At 40.7% G+C, this 23,381-nt stretch overlaps 1 protein-coding gene across 21 annotated transcripts in view; it reads right to left on the bottom strand.

Annotated features, from left to right (window-relative positions):
- Positions 1-23,381, bottom strand: part of CALD1 (caldesmon 1) — a 184,427-nt gene that overhangs the window by 72,013 nt on the left and 89,033 nt on the right. For 11 of the 21 annotated variants that reach the window (NM_001396085.1, NM_204158.2, NM_001396086.1 and 8 more), the window contains one exon: positions 20,702-20,813. In NM_001396085.1, the coding sequence (NP_001383014.1) occupies positions 20,702-20,772 (71 nt within the window). In that variant the 5' untranslated portion in view covers positions 20,773-20,813. Of the gene's footprint in view, positions 1-211; positions 20,814-21,138; positions 21,961-23,381 lie in introns of those variants that run through there. The other 10 variants (NM_001396087.1, NM_001396088.1, XM_046939649.1 and 7 more) reach the window with 4 other exon arrangements.

Here is a 23,381-nt window from a genome sequence, read left to right as displayed (position 1 = left end):
ATAGATGTAGGACTGGGCTGCTGAGACCATGGGGAAGAAATAGAGGGAGCACATGAAATGAAAGCACAGAACATATCAGAAGACCGTATGCTCTATACACTTGTAGATATGCTACTTCTTAATTCCACGCTACTTTGGTTTAGAAGTCCATAAGAATGTATGCAAAACAGTAATATTAAAGAAATTTTGCCATTACAGTATTGTCTCTCACCTTAAAACTGCATGCCTTTTGCTTCCATCTTGCAAGGAAAAAAAAAAATTGAAGATACAAACAGCTAAATGCAGTGGGCCTAAAAATAGCCTCGTCATTCATGGATCGAGTCTTACAAATTATGTGTGCAGCAGCAAAATCCTGCAAAAAAAAAAAAAGCCCTGCTGGGGCATTTTCATTTCCATGAGTGCACTACTACTAAGTGAGATGGATTCTGTTATGATTACTGTGACCTTGAATATTATGTAACTGCAGCCTTGGAGGGATTTTATTGTTGAAAAAACTTCATGTAAAAAAAAAAAAATTAAGCTACTAATGGGTAGTAAGGGGGAAATTTGATCTTGTCACATTCTAGACAACAGAGAAAGGAGCAAAATTCTAAAATTTAATGTAGCCACAGTTTCATCAGATAAGAAAGGCAAGGTAACTGCAAAAGAAATAATTTGACTAAATCCCATAAAGTGAGAATGTGAGGAACTTGGTGGTCTCCAGCCAGATTTTAGTGGACACATTACACCTGGCACCCATAAGAGCTAATTCAGCAAAGCTGCCTCTATGTCAAGACTATGGCACATGCAGAAAAATTTCATCACGCTCCCTGTGCCTTTTTCTTGAGAGTACTCAGCGTGGCTGCAATCCACCAGCTTTCTCCTTGCTGATTCTGACAGTTTCTGGCCTCGCTGCTGGAATATGATGGCCAGTGCTGATCCTAGCTGAGTCCTGCATCCCACTGATTGCTGCTCCCCACAGGTTTTGTTCACCCAGGGCAAGAGCCCCCCAGGGTAGCTGAGTTTACAGCATGCTCATCAGTTCTACTCCCTAGGCTCCTCCCCACGTGGATTGTTGATGGCTTTCAGCAAAGACCTCCCAGGACTACAGAAACCTGCCTGTATTAGGTCATCAGCTGCCTCGGGGCAGGAGACCTCAGTCCTTTGGCCTGGCAACTTGATGTTTACCACAGTTTCTCCAGCGAGGCCTATCTGAGCACCCAACTTCTCTCCAGCCAGGAAGTAGACAGCATGTTTCCCTAATGTTTACAACTGTTTTGAAGGTTACATTTTCTATTTAGCAGTAGTATTTAATAACCTCTTATCTTCTGGGAAACAGCTTTACACATGGGAAATTAGACCCTGATCTTTGTGAACGTCACACTGCTCACTTGGCAAGCCTTTCAAGCCAAGGTGCAGTCTGCACTAAAAAAGCTCTTCCATCCTCCAAGATTCTTCTCTCTCTCATTGTCAGCACTGCAGGCAGGCTGTGCGGCTGCCATCCCTTTTGTCAGGGATGTCAGAGTTCCAGAACTGCAAGTCATGTGCACACATCTACCTACATATTGATGCAACAAATACATAGTATCCAAACCTGACAGTAAGATGAGCTGTCAACACAGTTTCCACAAAGTCAACAGCGCTGTTTGTCAAACAGGGTAGGTGGCTCATAGGCCACAGATCCTACCTATCCTCATCACCTCATCACAGTGGAGGAGAGCCTTGAAACATGTATTTTTCACCTTCAAAATCACTAGAGGCCAAAAGGATGCTCTGCAGCTGACAGCAGTAGAAGGGAGCATGTGTGACACTGTCAGGAGTGTGTGCAGATCTGCTTCTGCAAAGCCCCTGTAGAGATCGACAGAGGTTTCAGAGAATGTCACAAGGTGCCTCTCCCTTTCTCTGTTTATTGAAATACCTTTAAAAATCTGCCTGTCTGGACAGGACACGTCTCATCTGACTTACAGGCATGAAATGTGTAATTAGCTGAAAATTCATACTGATCACCTTAGGCTTCACTTGCAAAGCTACCTGAGTTCCATTAACTGTGCGGCTCTAGTCTCTTTTAAGATTAAAAACAATATCTATATTTTCTTTTTAAGGAAAAAAAAATTGTCTAACTTGGCTGTACAACTGCTCACAGGTCAGCTATGAGCTCCTCTCAAAGGCTACACATTAAGTGTGTCAACCTATACCTGCATTGAATTTGGCCCACAGTCTACACAGCACTTTCTCTCAACACAACATTTGACTATTAGGTAGGTCACAGTTATTTATTGAGTCATGTAGGACTGGGCTTTGCTGGGAGCCATATTTTAAAGTTATAAGTACAGTTCAGCCTGACACTACTATTTTTTTCTCTCTCCCTCAGCATTAGCTTGAGTATTGGTACAAGTAGCGGCTCACACAAACTTGCCAAAAAAAAGTGGAATACTTTCCATGGGAGTATAAAATAGATTGGCCACTGTTATTCTAACAAGCGCATTAGTTCCATGTGCTAGAGAAATAAAGTGTTCATTCATTACCCAATTTGCAGTGACAGCTTAGTGAGATATCTTGTTTACATTCTGATAGCCCCATGAAATGAACTGAATTCCCATACAGTCGCAAAAGGCCAAAGTTAGCATTTTCTTTAAATAATAATAAACTCAAGTCTGCCTCTGGAGCAGATTGGCTCTAACCTTGAACTTTAAAAGAAATGAAAGGGAGAAAGAAAGTGCAAGGCCCACATCATAAGAGGGGTGGGGAAAAGCTAATGGCAATAGGAATGGAAAATGTGGGCATTAAAAGAATTTCCTATTCTAAACAGCATGCAAAGTTAAAAATACCTTCTCTTGAGATTATCCTCAGCATAAATACTCACCACAGCTATTTTTAGCTGTCTTGCAGCCTATGACAAAGATTTTTATTCCAACAAAGGAGCTGTATACCAATGCATGACCTGTTTAAAGAACTATTAAAATGGAAAATAAACCACTCTTGCATCAGCTAACCATATTGGTACCTGTTTCCAATGCCGTCTAAACACAGTTTTCCTGGATGCTGACAACTGACCATTAAATACTAAAGGGGGGGGGAAGGTATTTATCACAAGCCAAAGACCCATTGTCACAATGGCCAGTGTCGGAGTTCCTGCAAAGCTGAGCTGAAATAAAGAGCAGGCAAGTTATTCGGCACCTCTGTGCAGAGAGTGCCTGGGACGAGCCGGGAGGAGACCATGCTGGGACCCTCTGTCAAGCCATGCGCCATGAATATAATCCCATACTGCTGGGAAACCACCCAGAGCAGAGTGACATGGGCAGGGTTTGCTGGGAACCCATCAGACAGGAAAATCTTTAAAAATTGATTCAGTTTCCTGTTCTTTGACATTTTGATTTTGGGTTTTGTTTTTGGTTTTTTTTTTTTCCCACTAGTTCTGGCCTTTTGGAATGACTGGGAAATGTGGGGAACCTGTTTAAATTTAAAAGAAGATGGAACACAAAGCACCATACATCTTCAGAAAGTGGAAGATATCTGTGCAGTAAGTAAGCAACTGCTGGCACACGTGGAGAGCTTCAACCTCAGTTTTGAGGCATCTAACATTCAGAATAGAATGGGAACAGAGAGGAGGAAAGCAGATAGGGCTGACATGCAGCACTTGAAGGAAAGAAGGACTAATCACTTCCAGTAGTCACCAATATACATCTCTACTGTCTTGTTTGCCTTCAGATTTGAACTAGTCTAAACACTTTTTAGAAGGCGATTAATTTGGAAATATACTGTTGAAATCCATGGAAGATTTTGCAGAGATACTTCATGGTATCAGAGAGTAGGTACTGCCAAGCTCTTTCTAGGGCAGAGTAGACCTGTGATATGAATGGAGGAAAAGGCCAGTGTCCTCACCAACTATACATGGTAAAGTGTACGTATCTAACAGGGTGACCAACAGCCCACTGTACACTCTGCTAGGAATTACATCTTTGATTTCTACCTCCAGTCTTAGGCTGGCAGTTGTATCTTGGGGTGCAAGGGTAGGCGTCAGACATCTTATTTTCTCCCTCCTTAGATCTCCCTATGAAATCCATCTTTTAATGTGCCTGGATCACATATGCTAATGACTCCATAGCTAATTAACTGAACTGTTACTTGTAATTGCCTCACTCTTACTGAATGTTCAGCGCTTCTCCATCAGCCATACTCCCTCTCCAAGAATTTCAGACAAGAGGCCTTCTCTTCACTGTCTATGCATAAAGGAATTTGGGGTATAGTACTGATCATGAAGTTCAAGTAATGTATATTTTTAAGCTCAGCTTCGGTTTGGCTTGGGTCTGGTTCCTTCAATTCAAGTTAAGATTTGAATTAAAAAGAGACATTTTAAATTAATGATTTGGACTGAGTTTCATTTCGAGAAAAGAATAACAGCTTAAACTAATTTTAAGTTCAGATTCAGTTCAAATTTCTGGTGCTGGTTTCTAATTTGTGACTCCAGATAGTTAGTAATGAAACACCACTGACCTAAAGTTAAGAATAGCAAAAAAAAGAGGGGTTGCTAAGGATGATTTGATTAACACAGAGAGAACCCAAGCACTGAAGTGATTCATGTTGCAGCAGCACATATTTCACAGTGATAACATCATCCCTATCCTCTCCTCCAGGAACAGAGCATTTTGCTCTCTTTCAGGACATGTTCTACCCATATTTCTTAATGGAACAATTTACCACTTCAGAGAGTTTTCTCCACCTGAAGAAAACTGGAGTTGTTCATTGTTACCTTGCAGGAAATGGACAACTATCCCTCCTCCCCCATTTTCATTTGCAAAAAAGGGTTTGAGATAGCTTTTCCAGTTTTCAGTACTCTTTTCTATCTCCCAGACACCAAAATCTCCTACTATTACATGGCTTGATTAAAAAACAATGCACTTCCATCCTTTCTTTCTTCTTCTTCTTTTTTTTTTTTTATTTTTTAAGATGAAATCAATGAGAATTTTATCCATAGAAGGAATAACAAACAGAAACCTTTTCCTGAATGCTAAGAGTCTTCACATACACGTAACTTTCCATGGAAGCAGAGGGAAGTTAGCACAGCAGAATAAAATGTTTTGAGACATGGAATTTTAATGGCACTTTAATCTATTGCACACAGTTTAGCAACGTAATGAGAAGCCTATAAACCACACAAATGCTACAGACTGACATGACAGTTCACTCATAGTATATGGTTTTAGACAAAGCAGCAACCATTGCTGGATAGTACAGTACATTCTGTTCTACCAGTGGCAACTCAACAGCATCATCTACATCTGACTCTCATTCTTTCTGGTATTCGGTATTATGGCTTTTAGAACAGTATAATAACCATTATTCCACCCCCTCCCCAATTCTGTGGTCAGCAGCTCAATACTCCTAGCATATTTAATTGATAAATAATGGGGAGCGTGGCTAGGGAGGAGGAAGTCTAGCAAAGGGAGTTGAGTTACATAAGTGACTTATTTTTTTTCCTATAAGTAAGTCTTAATTTATTATTTGTTCACAATGTTCACTAAATATACAAGCTCAACTGCCACGTTCCCTTTCTCTGCATAAAGGCTGCAAGCAGTTCTGTGTCTTCTGAGACACACTTCTGTATATTAAAAGGTGAAGCTGTATTTGTCCTACTTTATGAGATGCTGGAAACACAGCTTACATGCAAAGTGCAGACCAGGCTGCTCTGTAGGAAAGCTCACAGCTGTTCTCTGCCTTACTGAGCTGATGGTCCTGTGGCAAAGGCATGGCTTCTATTCCCAGGTCTGCCACTAAGTGATTAAAGATGGAGCTCGAGGAAAAATGTATTATGACAGCTTAAACCCGTGATGACAAAGGCACATTTACAAGAAACGGGGACATGGTTCTGGTTTAAGAAAAAAAAAAAAAAAGAAAAGAGTGAGACAAAAACAGGGAAAAAATAATAATCTGATATGACCATAGCTGCTAACCCAGATGGTGAATCCAGTTCACAAATGGCACAAAAGTATTTTCAGTCAAAGGGTCTGGTATGATTTCTGCCCTATATTCTGATTACTTTCCCAAAAAAATCAGCATCGTGTTTGTTAGTCTTGGCCAGAACAAGTCTCCAGATGTCTTCCACATCGTTCTCTCACACAGACAAATCAGTAATGCATTAAAGTACTCTATCAACTGGCCTTTCAAGATGTGCCTCTAAAGCTTGGAGGCACTTGAAAGACACTTCCGACTGCCTTAAACAAAAGCCATATCACGTGAAAACTCATAAAATCCAGAGGAAAAGGGCTACAAGGAGGTGCTGTTGCTCATCCCCAGCCTCTGTAAGTATTCAGCAGACTAAGAGCAGGCCAGTCCCACAAACAGACTACACGCTGTGCAAAACAGCTCATGCCATCTCAGTGCCTGGCACCCAACATCTAACAAGTCTAGCATTATCAGACTTTCAGTCCAGGAAATTATCACCACATTCACCGTAACATTTCCATATCACCATCCAGAAGTCAACATGGTTGTGAGCGGCAGAGATAAACAAAGGGTCTGCATCTAACTTTCCATGCTACAAAATGAGCATGAAGTTTTACTTAAATGTAATCAACAGATGCAGGCCGTCCTGCAATCTAAAGACCATAAAACTTACAGAGGTGGATTATTGCGGCCTACTGTGAAAGATGATATTTCATGACTACTTCTAATAATGACCAATACCGAAATGCTGATGCTGAAAATTCTGGCTTGGGTGATTCTCCAAATTCTCAAAATTCTGCAGCTGTAGGTTGGAGAAAAATCTAATAGATAAATAGGCAAGAATAAAGGTTTCATCCATCCCATTTACTAGGTTTTTGGCTGTGTCAGTGAATTGCTCTTAGTTCGCTATCAGCAAAGCTAAGTGAATTGCACTGCCATGTTACCTGGGTGATGAAAAAAAAGATTGCCTAGATCTCAGCTGGTAAGGTTATGAAGTATATGAAAACAGCTTATGCCATAACAAACACAATCCAGTGCTAAAGAGAAGGGGTAAAAATCGTTATAGTGGTTTTACTGTTCCCAAATTAAGGAGTCTCCTCAAGCTATCTTTGAAGCATTCCCCTCTAGCTGCGTTTTATCTTTATCCCTTATGCTTACAGTCTTCCTTCATCTACTTAAGCACTTAAAGAGTCTGAATTTTAGCAAGCAAATGGATTGTCTTATTTTAAAAGTCCCAATTTCAAAACCCTTCTGCAACTCTATTCATCCTGCCCTACAGAGGAGCGACTTAATGTCACTGTAAAAGTAGGCCATTAGGCACAGAAGCTGAAGCATTTCTCCTGTAAAAGTTGACAATTCAGATGATATCAGCTTACGTTCACACTTTCATATGGAAAGTGCGCTGCAAACTACAGAGACATATCTCCAGCAAAATGCATTTATTGCTTGAGTAAAATGTGGCAGCCTACTAACTCATCATGTACTCCAGTAGGACAAGGAGACATTTTAGCTAACAGTCAATGTCTCTCATAAAAATGGCTCATTCTTCACCTCAGAACAGTGAAGACCTCAATATTTACCATATGTAATCCAAATAAAGACAACATTCAGAATATTTTTATTAAAAACAATTGTCTTGAATACAAATGGCCCAATTTACAATATGTTGGGTAGCTGCCGGATGTCGATAGAAAATGAACATATGCTGTAAATTCAGTGCTCAGTAATTAGGAAAATGTGTATTTTTCCCAAGTCTGCTTCTCGGTAGGTAGGACTAAAGGGCAACATTATGTCATTTCCCTTTGCGCAGGACTCCCTATTGACTTCCATAAAGAATTTGGCTTAAAAACTGATGACAGGGTACAGCCCAAGTTCTTCCCCAAGAGGAAAGAACAACCAATAAATAAAGGAAGACAGGTTGGTGACGGAAAAGTCATTCCTAGTCACCAAGACATCTTACCAATATTTTCTCTTCTAGCAGTACAATGACAACAGGACAAATGATCTCTGTTCTCCGTTATACCAATTCCTTAAATTCAGAGTAATTGCTAAACTCACAACCACTGAAAACAGGATTCAGACTGAAACATGTGAGAGCAAGTTTTAAAATAGTGAATGCAGCATAATATGGAACAGCTATGAAGGAATGACGCAGCCTACTAAATTCACCCTCTGAGTTTAACTGAGGGCCAACATAGCTCTTTTCTGCCTTAAAAAGTATTATTTAGTAATCATTTCTATTTCAGATTTCTTCTGTTATCAGCAGACATTGACAAGAGTTTAGGAGCTCTCATTAACCAAACTGCATGTCTTGTGATCTTTGCTCCACTTGTGCACATTTATGCCATTATGTTCTCAAAGTGAGATATTATATCCAGTAAAACCATACAGCCAACAAACTGAGAAGTCACATTTCCTTCAAAGCCAGCATAACCACAAACATGCAAGACCTATGATGATATCAAAGTCACTGCATCAGGATTTCATTGTAAATATAATATGTGCATGATAGGTGAAATCAGGTTGTGGACAGTGAAGCAACAGCAAGACAGACGAAAAAAGTTTGACTTCTAAGAGGTGAGTCACCAAAACACCTTCAAGTGCTTCTCCTTTCTCAGTGTCAGAGCTGGTGACACAAAGTCTTTCACTGACATGGTTTATTAGGTATTGTATTAACCCACCTGACAATAATCAGTAGAAGAAAAATTAGATTACAGACCTATTGAATATGCCTAAACATTTCTGTTTTGCCTTAAAGATATATTTTCTTCATTCAATTTATGGATATCCTGTACATACATTCAGGCCTGACAAAACAAGATGAGATAGATTTTCATTACTTAGTAGGGGATTTCTCATATTAAATTAATAGCCAATATATCCTTTCTCTTCAGAAATATTGAAATGACTCACTCATTCCCTGAAATATTTTTGTAAGTAATAAGACAATAGCCCTGAAGGATCTTATTCAACTTTCCAGTGTCAGTCGATTACATGCTAAGGAGGGAAAAGACTCACTAGCTTGTATGGAATGAAAGAGGTGGGAGGGGAAATAAAAAAAAATAAAAAACCCTTTTGCTTAAATTAATTCATCTTGTGGCATTGCAGCAGCACAGACAACCCCTCCAGCCATCATAACTCACTGGTTTGAAAAGGTCATTAGCATGCTATCCCATATTGTTGCAAGAATGAAAAGCCATATTCATGGGCATGACATAAAAATTTGCCCTTGGTGTTTTTGAGGGATGACCTGAACTCTGAAACCTTACAGAGAAATTTTTCAGGGGGGCTTTCTTTTTTTTTTTTTTTTTTTTTTTTTGGTACAAAATACCAGCCCAGCACATGCACGTTTCTTCTGCACATGGCATTGACAACTTCATCCTGCAGCCATGGTGAACACAGCAATAGCATCCATACAAAATACACAGCACTCCACAGCCTTTTTGCCCTTTTTCTACATTTCCCTACCAACTATGTCTTTCTCTCCCTCTCAGAGCAGGCCGTACATGTGGAACCGTGATGCCTGCGCTCAAAAGGCAAGCTGCAGTGGGAAGCACTTTGTTATCCATGTTGCTGACCTTCAGCGGAATACCCCACTGCACAAGCTGGACCATAAAAGGAATCCATGTGTAGCCAATGTTTAGAAAAGTCATCTCCTTGTCTTTCGTGGCTATTGTGCTGCCTTATTAAGACAGAGCACTAATAGCCAGCTGGAGAATCTTGGGAATGTTCTGAGCAACAGCGCCTAAAAAAGCTTGTCATTTTGTATGGGCTGACAATGAACTTGTAAAGCAGCAAGAACTGTTCAGTTTAGCAGGTGCAGGTTAGTAAAAAGAAACCTATTCCAAACAAACTGCAGCAATGCTATTCCTGAGGACTCCATGCTCTTGTGAAAATATCTGTTCAGCCATTTTATCTGTGAAAGCACACACAACTTTTTTCCTTTCAATTTTTTGTCAGAAAAGTTTTCTTCGAGGAGGAAAGGGAGAAAACTAGGCTGGGAGTTGACAATTTCATCTCAAGGGATTGCATGATGTGGCATACAAATGCAATGGAATAACCATCTCACGATGTGGCATAGTAACACCTGCATACAAATGGCCAGAAGGGCTGCCCTCTTAAGTCTTCACTGTACTCTGGTCCTCTCACAAGATGATAAGCAGTAGGAGAAGTAGAGGCAGTCTTACTTGGTGGTCAACCTCACAACTGTAAGCCTTGTTGTGAATATCTGATAGCTGTTTTTTGCTGAAAACTTTTTGAATTTGCATGAAGGCTGCTGGAAAAAAAAAGTTTATGAGGTTTGTTTTTATTTCACCAAAATTCCACTTCACTGAAAGTTGTTTATAGCACCTCCTTCTTTTCCTCTGTTCAGAGAACGCAAGTGGAAAAAGGCTTATTTTATATATCAGGAAGCTTTCTATATCAGGAAGCAGTTCTGCTCTACACATAACTTCCAACCCTGTATCTTTTCTCACTACCGTGTTTTAATAGTGCTTTTCAGAAATATCCAGGATTGGTACACAGAGCATGTGATTTTGCCTTTATTACTAGAGGGCAATGTTATAAATGAAAACAGTTTGCTCCTGTGAAGCACTGTCTGATCACTGAAGTCAAGGTTTTGCTTTACAAAAGCACCCCTCCTTCCATTAAAAATAAGTAAATGTATTAAAATGACATTTCTAAGAATTAAGCTATTATGCAAAGGAAATCCTTTAGTGGTAAGAGGCACTATGATTACTGAACAAGTGGGTGCCTGTGTTCTTAGATACTCCTGCACTGCTTTTCTCACTTTAAAAGCAAAATTATGATTTTTCTTTATAGTTTCTCTCACCATCTTTGCAGGATACCCCTCTGAAACGGCTAGAAACAACAGTCCAAGCTACTGCAAGAAGCCTGCTGCAGGACCAGGAATAGCTGTAGCCATTTGCTGACTTCACAGTGACTTACAGCAAGTCTTGGACATGCCTTTCTTGACATGAGGTCAGCAGCAATTGGTGGATATGCATAAAACCTCATTCATCCATCTCATACCAGCCTTCTCCTGAAAGGGGTTGAAGTAGGTCAGTTATCTGAGCCTCCACATCCATGACACATACCTCCCACTTCTCTGCAGCTTCACGTTACCAGCAGACAAAAGCAACTATGAGAGGAGACAGATTTGCATGGAAAATTTTAACCCTGAAGATCAACACAAGTTCTTCATTGAGGACTCCAATACCAACATGCCTCTCCACAGTCACGAAGGCCTTGTCTATACATAGAAGTTGCAGCAGTTTACCTCAAGTGAATTAAATCTGTGCAAACCTCTCAGTCTAAACATAAAAGAGCTCACTCTTCCACACAGTTTCACAATGAGATACCTCCCTTGCAAGAGACTTGGATGACAAGCAGTAACTTGAGCCACATTCATGTGGTTACTCTCCACTGTGTGCACTTAATTGACTTAAAAATTTACCATGATATGCATCAGGTTTATATCATACAAAGAGTGCTCACAGAAGGATTACTTGTTTGAGTCAATCAGTTTAAACACCAGTAGGCAAGCTGCTGTCTCATACTGGCGGAAGAGGAAAGCGTTAGTACAGAGAATTCATTTAAAATCACTGAAGACTCCCTGCTTTTCAGTACCAGTTTCCAGCAACACTCTTACAGCCTCAGCACAAGAAGAGCATTGTTACCTAGAACATAATCTCTTGCTAGAGCAGTTCATGCTGGCTTTTAGATTTTGTCTCAATTGAAAATGGGTCACAAGCTTATCTTAAAGGAAATTGAAGTATGTATTCAGCAAATGTCAGGTTAAAAAAAAATGTTATTTTTTGTCTGTTTGTTCATTTTTAAACAAAAAGTCACAACAGTCACAACGAGCTGTTGAGTTACAGTCTTCCCTTGATTTTCTATGTCAGACTTTGCTGGCCATTTTTCAATGGACTATCCAACAAAGTCCCATTCTACAAAGACTATTAATATGCACGTTTTAGTCTCACCAACAGGTTTTGACATAAAGGAGAGAAAAACAGCATCTATTTATATTTTCTTAATGTCATCCTCAATGAGACTGACCTTTAACTGCCAAGTACACAGCCCAATGGTTTATACTTTCCAATAAACGAATAGAAAAACATCCTGCTTACTTCTCCACTTCTCATCACCCTCACGGATTCCCAGGAAGAGAAGGACCCCACCGCAAGGCTGACAAAGCTACTGTTCTTTCTCATGTGTAGCTGTACCACTTCTGTTACCAGCCCCTGGTCACTCAGTGTGCCAGTATCCACGGAGACTGTGCAGTCACCAGACATATTTTCTATGAGGCAGTTGCCCACTGACCTTATTTCTGGCAGGAGTATTTCCGCAGCTGTGTGCTGATAAATTAAGTTGCCCAAGAAGCACATACACCTGATGTCTCATGAAAGAGCTCAGTCACACAAAGACAGTCTGCTGGCACAGAGGATTTTCTTTGTTTAATGCGAACTAATAAGTAGGTTATCATGAGAGAAATAAAGCTGCTTATAAGCATTTATCTTCAGTAATGAAAAATTTCTTTAAAGGCACAAAGCCAAAATGCAGGATCTAATTGACCAAATATGATGCTTCTGCAAGCTGAAATCAGTTTGGAGTATAATTTACACATCACATTTTTCCCCATATAGTTCTTTGCAGTGAACGGTAAAAAGGTAACTTTGCCCAGGCTACCAGCAATTTGATAGTGCATATATACGATGCTTATTCACATGAAGCATTTGACTTCTATTATCCCTGCAAACAAATTGGCTTCAGCTTTTTAAATGGAAATCTGATTTTCCAGTTTAATTTCAGATATCAGTTCATAAAGATGTTAATAAAATCTTAACTCACACTGAGAAGCAGATGCTCCTAGAAACCCACCAGCTAAACTCATACTCATGTCACTCTTGAAAGAGTATCATGGTTGGGTAATAGCTGCAGTTTCTTTTGTGTCTTAAAATTTTTCCTTTTCTGAGCCCAGAATGCCCTGAAGAACAGTGACACAATAAAGCAACAAGTTTAACAATGTTCTTATTCACTAAAAAGAAGACATTGCGATGTAACAGCTAAGAGATCATTTGTACACAAAGTCTGGAAAATTGAAGGTTTAGAGACTAGTTTTCAGTTATTCTCTTCTGCTTAGAGCAAATTAAACATCACTCTCCATCCACAGCAGCCTATACTCAAAACCTCTTCCAGATGCAATGTTGTGTCACCACATGCACAGGGCATTTTGGCCAACTTGCTTATAAGCATATATATTTGTGCAATAAGATATACACAGTCCTTTGGCCTGGCAATGAACTAAATCGACCCTTCCTCTTTGCTAGTTGCGGATGTTGGGCATGCGGGAAGTGACCGCACAGCTGAGAGCCTGAACATACACTTACTGTCTAGAACAAAAATACAGATCAATTTTTTTTATTGATGAGCAGGAACAAGCCTAAGGATCTAACAAACATTAGCATTGGCTCTTGAAGGGTCGTTTGCCAATTGCTACTGAGTGTCTAGATCAATGAAGATGGGGGATTTCCCTGTCTGAGAAAGAGTCTGACAGAAAGTAGACCCAGGAACGAATAACTTGAGTGTCCTTTATTATGGCTTTTTATTTTATTTATTTATTTATTTATTTTAGGACAGTAGCCACGGTCCCTGCCATACTAAGTTAACCGAGCTGTTGTAGAAAGTGACCTCCATGAAGGGCTGATGCATTCTGATACACTCATGTGATTCTATGATTCCTTGCCAAAGGACAGGAAATGCTGCCAGGGGCACTAGGGTGCCAGCCTGCCTACAAGGGAAAGAGGTACTTGTAGTCAAAGGCAGCACACAGCTCATCTGTGGCTGCTACAGGAAGTTCAAAGTCTCCGAGCCTTCACAAACCTCAGGCCAATGTTGAGTTAACGTGGCTTTTTTGCATTTTGAATTTCTGAAGTCATTTGTATGAGAAAATTCTGATGCTGGTTATGATTTACAGTGTCTGAGGAAACAATGGCAGATGCACAGAGCTGCAAGAACACTACAGTCTATCTTAGCTTAATTGACTACATACTGCCGATTCGCACATAAGATACTAAAGAGATGTTATTTTTCACATAAATATGACAGGACAGCCATTGACGTATATGTACAATGCCAGCTACATTCCTTCAGCCTCATGTTTTCCTTTGTGCAGTGCCTATGCCTCAGTAATTCTTAAAACCATGAAGAAATACCATACTGTCCTATGACTCCTGGTACCCTTTTAAATATGCATACTAAAATAGTCAATAACAAGCACCAAAAACCATGGCTCAATGCCCACATTTAGTAGGCATTTAAATAAGATCCAGTTCATCAAAGGCTTTAGACTAGCTAAGCTAGTAAAAATACAGTAGAAAACAGAAGGATAGACTGCTTTTGGGAGTAGTTGGGCTAGCAAGCTATAGGATAGGAAGGGGGGATTTTCACCCAAGAATTTCTAACACTCTTTGGTGCTTCTAAAGCAAACTTGCCATTTTGCCGAAAGAGGTGAAAGACATGGCATTTTGCCAGCTGTCTGGATGCTCTCCTCCTAAAAACCTAGCTGCTGTGGTAGATGTAGTACAGAGATTATAGAATAATCTTAACATACATGTGGGATTAATATCTGAAATATTAAGGAGCCCATTTTGTTGTCTGCTTAGGAACTGTGGGAGGTTAGCTCAGTAAAGTCTATATTCCTCATGTCTAGCTATTTGGAAGAACAAGGCTTCTTTTATAGAACGCTTCTCCATTAGGACATTTAAAGAAAATACAGCCTGCAAAATGCACAGTCACTGTAAAATTAATTGGTAGGGCTCTGCTCAGGTTTGTGTATGTTTGGTTATTATCTCCAGGGCATCTGAAATGCTACCATAGCGAAGATGTGTCTAATATACACTCTCACTTCAGAGTGACAACAGTAGGGCAGGCTTTACGGAGGCACTGAATCAATTATGTTTTTTTGCCTGTGTTAAGAATGAGCTCCAAGAATTCCAGAAACAGTGATCAGCATAATGAGCAGGGCCAAATTCACCTTGACAATCCAAATATTTTCTGTCAGTCCTGAAATGCAAGGTAGCTGGGAAGACAGATTAACAGCTGGACTATTTTGTCTCAATTTGTACTCAATCCTCATGCACTTCTAATCTTATTTATTCATTTTTTAAAATATTTAACTTCTGGGCAGAATATGTCATGTCTCAGCTCTTGCAGAAGGTATTTTATGGAAAGACAAGCAGAAACCCTTGAACTTGAAACTTCAGGATATATAAAGAGAACGTGAAGAGATAAAGTCACTGTAGCTTGTGTTTTAGCACCAAAAGAAGGCTAAACTAAACAAAGCACAGTCCTCTGGAAGACGTTTTTGGAAGTACTGTTCTGAAATAAATGGTGAACATTGGGAAATTCTTTGTTAAGTATTATTAAGTCAGCCTCTCATATGTTTAAGCATGCACTCCTTGAAAACTCTTGTTGAGATCATTCTCTTCATTCAGTTACAAAAGTCTGAATCAAAGCACAATCTCTGAAAACCATCAGTGAAAGTGCAACCAGGCTTAGACAATCCCTCATGTTCCAGAAAGTAGGAGATAATTTAAAAGTATCCATTCATGCTCATTTTTAAACTTCCAACAATGTTTAACAATTGTCCTCAGTATATACCCTATCCCAGAGATAACTCTTTCAACAATAAGAAGCAGTTTCAAAAGCTGCTTGTGGTCATTCAGTGTTGATCTAGTATTAATACTTGCTTAACCTCACCTAAGCTGTCTTAGACAGAAGAGGCACAGAAACTGCCTATTTTGTGCCTCACAAGGATGAACTTTCCTTGTACTACAAACGTATTAAGATACTGAGGCAACAAATATCTTCTGTCTTACTTGTCCAGAAGATAAGCAACGCACTTCTCATTAAGTTTTCATACAGCACAAATGCAGATGACAGTTGAATTTCTCTCTTTTAGCATATGCTTATTAATACTTTACTGATCTGCAAGGAGATGAGTCCTTTAGTTAAGATTGCTACAACTCCTGTCAGGAGATCCTACATAGCCCTCAACATCATGGTTAAAGAAAGCCCCACGGGAGTAGGTCTTCTCCCACTTAAAGAAGTGTTTCACCTCAGTACTTCACTGCAGATTCACACACACACACTCTAGCCAACTCCAGGCTGAATTCTTCCAGTGTCAGCTACAACATCAAAATGACAAAACCCAATGGCCATGGAACATCTTTTTATTGCCCAGGAAGAGGTACAAAAAGCAGGTGGCGTTTGCTGAAATAAGCCAGCCCTTTGCGCTTCAGCTACAGATGGGATTTTTTTTCATCAGTAAGCACAAACCATTTCTGTGACAGCCCTGCCTGTGCAGCACGGTATGTACCCTGTGACTGGGAGGCAAAGTGTTCATCCAGCTCCTCCAAGGCTGCCGCTGAGATTGCCTCATAAATCATCTGGCTGGAATAACTCAGGTATGGCCTAGCCCAGAGCCCGGCGAAATAAATGGAAAGCTTCCAAGTGACTTCAGCCAGTGTGGGCCCATATGCAGGTCTCCCTCTGCCGCCAAGGACTGGGATGAAGCCTCGGCTCCACCACAAAGCAGTTCCAGAGGTCACCCAAATAGCTGGTAGAGTCTGACTTCCCCTGCCCTCACAGCTGTGTAGTAGAAACCACACACAAAATGCTATCAGACTGGAGCAGTTAACAGTGCCGTACTTTGTTCCAGCCTGTGTCTAGAAAGTCTTGCAGAGTCCTGGCAGCCCGAGCACATGCAGTAAATCTGACACATCGGGGGTAGGTCCCACTCCCATTTTAGGACACATGCCCCTAGACAGGTCTGTGCTGTTACTTCAAATAAGATGATAAATCTCCAGAGATAACAGGTAAACACAAAAAGCCAAGAAAATCCAGCTGGAGGATAATTCTGGGTGGGTATGGCAGGCCTGTATACGGGAAATCCAGGAGATGTAGGCTATCTTGAAATGAGAAGAGTGTAAAATGCTAATGAAACACGAGATTTCTGGACCGGTAGCAATTTATATCTGAGCTGCCACAGCATGAACTAACAGAGAAAGCACATGCCAAGGATGAACCATTCTGTTGGTCTTTAAAAGACAAAGGTAGCTTCCTCGTCATCCTCCCGAGCAGACCAACCCAAAACACCAGGGCTACACACCAAAACAGCATCATCATTTTCATCAGCTTTCTAGCAAGGAAGGGGAACAACAACAACAACAAAGCCTAACATGAGCCCACGTGGACTGGACTCCCCATAAGCATCTCCAGAAATAAGGCATATATTGCTGGGCATCAGTGGCTCTAGCATGATGGTCACTTGGGAAGCTCATGGTACATTTACCCTGACCAGGCCTCAGTCAGCCTCTGGGCCCTGCAGAAAAGGCAGCAGTGAAGGCATCCCTTCTCAAGCACGCTGTCCCTGAGGCCTTACAGACTTTAAGCCATCCACACTCCTCCATCTCCAGAGTGTGTGGTTGTCAGTCTGAGAAGGTAAACCCTCCATGTGCCTTGAACCCAGGAAATGGTAAAATGCATTACTGCGACTGGCTGAACTACAAATAGTGCTGTTGGATATGGTGTTTTCATTTCTGCATTTACTATTTGACTCAAAGAAGCCTAAACAGTTTCTGGGAGACCTAGAAAATAGGTTACAGCCTACACAGCAGGTACCAATGCTCAGAGCAAACACTGCATTTTCAGCCCCCGTGCTGCTCCTCAGGAACACACTATTTTCACTTGATAAAACACCCAAAAGTGTTCAGACCAAGGGAGGTCTGGCTAGCAGATTGCTGTGGTTTAAGGTAGGAGAACAGACGTACACAAACATGTTGTAGTCATATATTTAAAGGTGAGAATGATCCAGAAATCCCTAAAATGTGAGTTCACCAAGCATAACTCAGAGTTTCATATTCATTTGCTAATAAATGCCTTAACCCTTCTGGCCCTCAGCTCCATTTGCTATGCAGAAAGGACCAACGTTCAGTTTCTTCCTGACCTTGCCCCTGCTGGGGTGGGTTTCGTGAAGTCCCAGCTCCAAGAGACATCCAAACTTGAGAATCAGGCCCTGTTATTGTTACGGCAAACCCAAAATAAAAAGGCCAGACTAAATTATTTTTAAGATCTCAAGATTTTTAAAGCAGTCTTGTGACTTTCAAGGGGTCTGACTCATAATACTTGAATGCTTGAAGTTGGCAGCAGCAGAGGGAGTGCAGCAAGATTTAGCATACAGCAATTTATTGCTAAAAGTCTTTAAATGTGTGGGAAAGGGCACGGAGTGCTTCTGCAGCGACTGAGCAGAAAACAGAGAAGCAGACCCAAGCCCTACTCCTCCAGCCAGTCTTGCATCAATTTTGTCTCCTCCACAAAGGTTACCACACACACACAAAAAAAAACCATCACCACCACCACCACAACAACAAAAAACAGCACAGCTACTTCAAGCACTGCCAAAAAACACCTCCCAGAAGGATGCATGGATGGATAAGTTGGGGCTGTATACTACCTCAGAGGCCATCACTCTCTTGCCCCAACCTCCCACCTTCCTGTTCACTTAAGGGAGACAGAGACATCAACCCTTAGGGCTTCCCAGGAATGGGTCCTTCAGAGGTCACCATTGAGCTGTTCACTGCAGCTTTTGTCCCCCAAGAGCTTCAGTTTCCCTCAGTATGAACAGAGACAGCCAGCCTATGTGTTACACAGTGACTTACTGACACACTGGATATACTGAATTTCTATTTCCAATGGCAAGCCCATTATCCCCTGCAACTTTCACCACATCCACAAAATGGACACATGACATCACTGGCACCCGAATCACTTGGCAGTCTCAGCGTATTCATGTAAGAGTTTGAATGATTTTACAGAGAAGTTCATGTGACTTTTTCCATGGTAGAAAATACCTTTTAGACTACATGCCCCAGAATCCTCTACAGCATCTGAGTAACTGCATTAGCAATAAACCTTAAACTCTTAGCCTTTCTTTTAAAAGCATGTTGTTTTTTGTAGAGTAGAAGTGTACTAGAAGTATAAGAATATCATATGTTCTCATTATGCAATGCTGTTAATAATCTGCTAAAATGAATGTACACGCAGTGAATGTACATTCAGTGTAAATGGGCCTCAGACCAGATTTCCAGCATGCAATATATCTGAGCATTTTTGACTTCTTGGATAAACAGCAGACTTCTTTCCAGTTGGTGTATGTGCTCAGCATTTATGCCTGCATCAACAGCAACAGCACACACCTTCCTTCATTTCATCTCATTTCTGCCTAAATAAATGCTGCAATAGGAAGTGCAAGCTAGATACCGCTGGAAGCAGAAGCTCTGCTTACCCAGCAGGCCAGGCTTGCACTGGCACAGGCTCTGAAATTCCTCCCACTCTGTCCAACCAAAATATATTACTACTGGCCTGGAGAAGAACCTTCTGGGATAAGAAGGTCACTTCATGACACGGCACATTTGCTTCTCTTTCTTTTGGGTTTAGTCACGAACCAGGTGATGCTGGTTTGCAAAGGAAGACTACCTCATTTCCCTTTGGTCACCATACCTCATGTAAGTTTATTTACCTGCAGGCAGCAATGCTGTCTTCCAGAGTTCATGGATTCTACTTACAGCCTGATGAGAGCTCAGAAGCCCAGTTCTGCAGGGCAACATTTCCTTTCAAAAGAAAGGTCACTATTCCATCTCATCTGTCTGGGAGTTCACCCTAGATACTATCAGAGTATCAGAGAGCTCTACTATGTAAGCAAGGCTTTATTAAAAAGCTCCATGCAGACATACAAAATATATTTGGTATTGCATTCTGCTGATTTCTGATTTCATTTTAAAATGCTTAGGAAAAAAAGTATTTTGTCTAAAGCACACAGAACCTGAAACACCATAATTTTGTTAGTGAATGGAAAAGTCAAGAAAAAAAAAGAAGTCCATATGTAAAATTAAACACAAAAGCGAGAACAAAATATGCTTAAACCTAAGTTCCTTTTTTAAAAAATCACTATGGTGTTAATAAACTACATCAAATCTTTATATCAAAATAAATACTACAAAATTGGGCCTTTCTCTCCACTCACTCCATTGTAAAACACGGGAATCCTATTAAAGCAGATGGATCTGTACAAATATGAAATGGAAGTTCAACAAATATCATTCTTAATATTTTCATGCTGCTTCTTTTCATAAATAGACATCATCACACCCATGCCAAGTTCTGTCCTCAACTGCAAAGTAAAGCTGTAATCTGGAATAACTGATAGGAAATGCTGCCCATATTGCCCACATGAAGTGGCTGTAGATAAATAACGACAGGCACATTAAACATAATACCAATTGCAAAGCAGTGGCACACAAGTCACAGATATACTATACCACATCCAGCAAGGGTGTCTCAGCTTTCAACTGAAAACCTGCAATTTTAGCTCAGCATCTAAAAACACAAAATCTGTTCTGTACAGCAAACACTCCCTCACATGAGCATGAGTTTTCCTATCAGTAGTTTCACATTACCATAGATCACCTTCACTGTTCACGTTCATCCATTCTGCAAAATAACTGGAAGCCAGTTTATAACGCCCTAAGGGATACAGGCAACAGACACCACTGAAGTCCAGCTTCTCCCATGATATTAAATAAAGGCATTTTATGGCACATATTTTTAGCAAGGACTCTTCAGTTAGCTGCAGCAAACTTCTGAATTTAAAAGAAAAATCCTCAAAGCCATTGCTAATAAAAGTCAAGTCACCGACACATATTCCATGCAACCTCACCTCTCTGCTTCAAGGCGCATTTCCTCACGCTTTTGCCTCCTGAGTTCTCTACGGCGTTCAAAGTCATCCATGGTGGGTGTTCAAGTGTTCAGAGCTCTGGAACAATCCAAACCTAAACGGGAGATGACCACTCAGATCAGAGAGAAAGCACAATGGATGCATTTATACAACTGAGTTCATCCAGTTTTGTTTTGCTTTCTGAACTTCACTGTAACAATTTTCCTTTTCTATCAAAAAATTTAACTTCCTCAGTATTGTTGAGATAAACAAGATTAATGAAATGCCTTGTAGGATAAACATAGCCCATGCCTGGGCTTAGTTTCCTAGTTAAAATTAAATCAACATGTTTTAAGTAAAGATTGTATACATCTGCTAGCTGCAGACTAGCTATTTGTAACGTCACAGGTCTTTTCCTACAAACAAAAGCAACAATTCACCAGGATTTTAACTTTTAGCTTCCAGTTTTTACTGGAAGCAGTAAAAATGCTGCACAAGAGATTGCTTGTTTTCTCTAATTGCACCGATAATTAAAAGTTTTGAGGAAGCTAGCCCACATCCATTTGTCCCCATCCCCCCTTCTAAAAAGAAAAAGGAAAGGAAAAAGAAAAGAGAAAAGGAAAAAGAAAGAAAATGAAGAAGAGGAAAAGAAAAAGAAGGAAAAAGGAAAAGGAAGAAAAAGAAAAAGAAAAAGAAAAAGAAAAAGAAAAAGAAAAAGAAAAAGAAAAAGAAAAAGAAAAAGAAAAAGAAAAAGAAAAAGAAAAAGAAAAAGAAAAAGAAAAAGAAAAAGAAAAAGAAAAAGAAAAAAGAAAAAAGAAAAAGAAAGAAAAGGGGAAGAAGAAAAAAGAAAAGAGAAAAAATAAAAAGGGAGAAAAGAAGAGAAAAAAAAAAGAAAAGAAAAATGAAAAAGAAAAAAATAGGAAAATAAAAGAGGAAAAAATTAGAAAACTGGAGGGAGAGCAAAAGGAAAAAAAAAGAGGAAAATAAAAGGGAAAAGAAAGAAAGCCGGAGCTTTTAAATACCACCCAGGAGGAGCCAAGCTATATATAAATCTTGCTCAAAAAAACAAAAGTAGCAATATCTTTTTGTAGTTTAATCCATGCATTTTCCCCATGCCCTACCTTCTTCTTTATGATTTAGTCCATGAAATATTTTCCCCTTTACAGTTCTTCATATACAAAGCCTTTTCAGCCTTGGTTTATATCCCATCAAGCCGAGTATTACAGAATTCCCCTGCAGCCCCCAAACCAAAAATGACTACCAGAAAAGGGAAAGCTGTTCTCTTTTTGTCCCTGCTTTGTTTACAGAGCTGTCAGTGGTTAGTTAAACTCTGCCTGGAATCTGGCATTTAAGGCCTGCTCTAAGATTGCTTCCTGTGCAGGGCTGGAGGCCTCAGCTTCCTCTGCAATCCTAGCCTCCACGCTGCACTCACCCCCCACGCCCCCCCCACCATTTTCCAGCCCAGCAGTGTGGGGCTGGCCTGAACGCCGCACAGCCAGCCTGCAGATGCGGGCCGACCTTCAAAGGGGTCTTAATAACTTCTTGCAGTTTACAGGGAGACAAAGCCAAGGTGCGTTCGGGAACTATTTGAAGCGCTCTGTTTGCAGATACGGATCTGTCTTGCGGCTTTCGAACCCTGCCCAGTGGTGCAGCGTCCAAGCGCCCTCCCCATAAAACCACCACTGGCAACAGCAAAGCCTCTCTTGACTTAAGCGAACCTGTGGCTTTCTCTGCCCCCCTTTTTCAGATTAAAACACTGCTGAGGGCAGGGGTTTTGCGAAGATTATTTTATTAGTTTACTTTTCCTGGGGGTGTTTTTCTTTCTCATTTGTTCCCGGATTGGGGGATTTAAAATGTTGTTGTTGTTACTTTCTATGTGTTTGGCTGGCTGGGGTTATTCTGCAGAGGTTCAAAGGGAATGTTAATTTTGCAGATCTGATACTGGCTTTAGAATGGCTGCACCTCTTCTTATTTCTTTTTAATACACAATTATACGATATATGTAAAAAGCAGGTTGCAACAAGGCTGGTTTTTTTTTTTTTTAGTCTTGTGTTTGTTTACTTTTAGCACCACGGACACTTTGAAGAGCAAAGAGCACCAAATCTGCCATTCTCTCATTTCATCTCAGCCTACCCATGAAGCTAAATCCTGTCCCAGCACCCTTGCTAGAGGGACGCGTGCTGCAGGAGCAATGTGGTTCTCCCAGCTGGAAGGTGAGGATCAGAGTGAGGACGGAACATGGCAGACAGCAAGTTCCAGGCAGAGCCCTGGTTTCTGTGCGCAGAGGGCAGCCTGCAGGAGGTGGGCCTGCATCAGGCAGCAGTGTTTGCTCTGTGGAGGGCAGTCATCACTGGGGCCTTAAAATAGAGGTGACCACTAGGCCCACACCTCACATGCTAGAAACTGAGAGTTCCAAACTTTTCTTCCTCTCTCTGTCCCCAAGGCAGACATGCATTGTCATCCAACTTATATGCATCTTCATCCCTTTTAGCTCAGTGAGGTACATCCCTTTTTCTACCTCTCCTGACCAGGGTACGTTCCTTCTCTCCCCAGAAGTGCAGCACTGTGTACACAGTTCCCCCCCCATTCTCTCCTCACATGTCCCAGCCCAAAACACTTTTGGCCCTTCCCACACAGCCTCAACACTCTCTCTCATTTCCGAAAGCTCAAGGTGTCTTCCTCA

This window comes from Gallus gallus, chromosome 1 (genome assembly GCF_016699485.2).
Source record: "Gallus gallus isolate bGalGal1 chromosome 1, bGalGal1.mat.broiler.GRCg7b, whole genome shotgun sequence".
Classification (NCBI taxonomy): Eukaryota; Metazoa; Chordata; class Aves; order Galliformes; family Phasianidae; genus Gallus; species Gallus gallus.
This window is presented reverse-complemented; position numbering and strand designations above follow the sequence as displayed.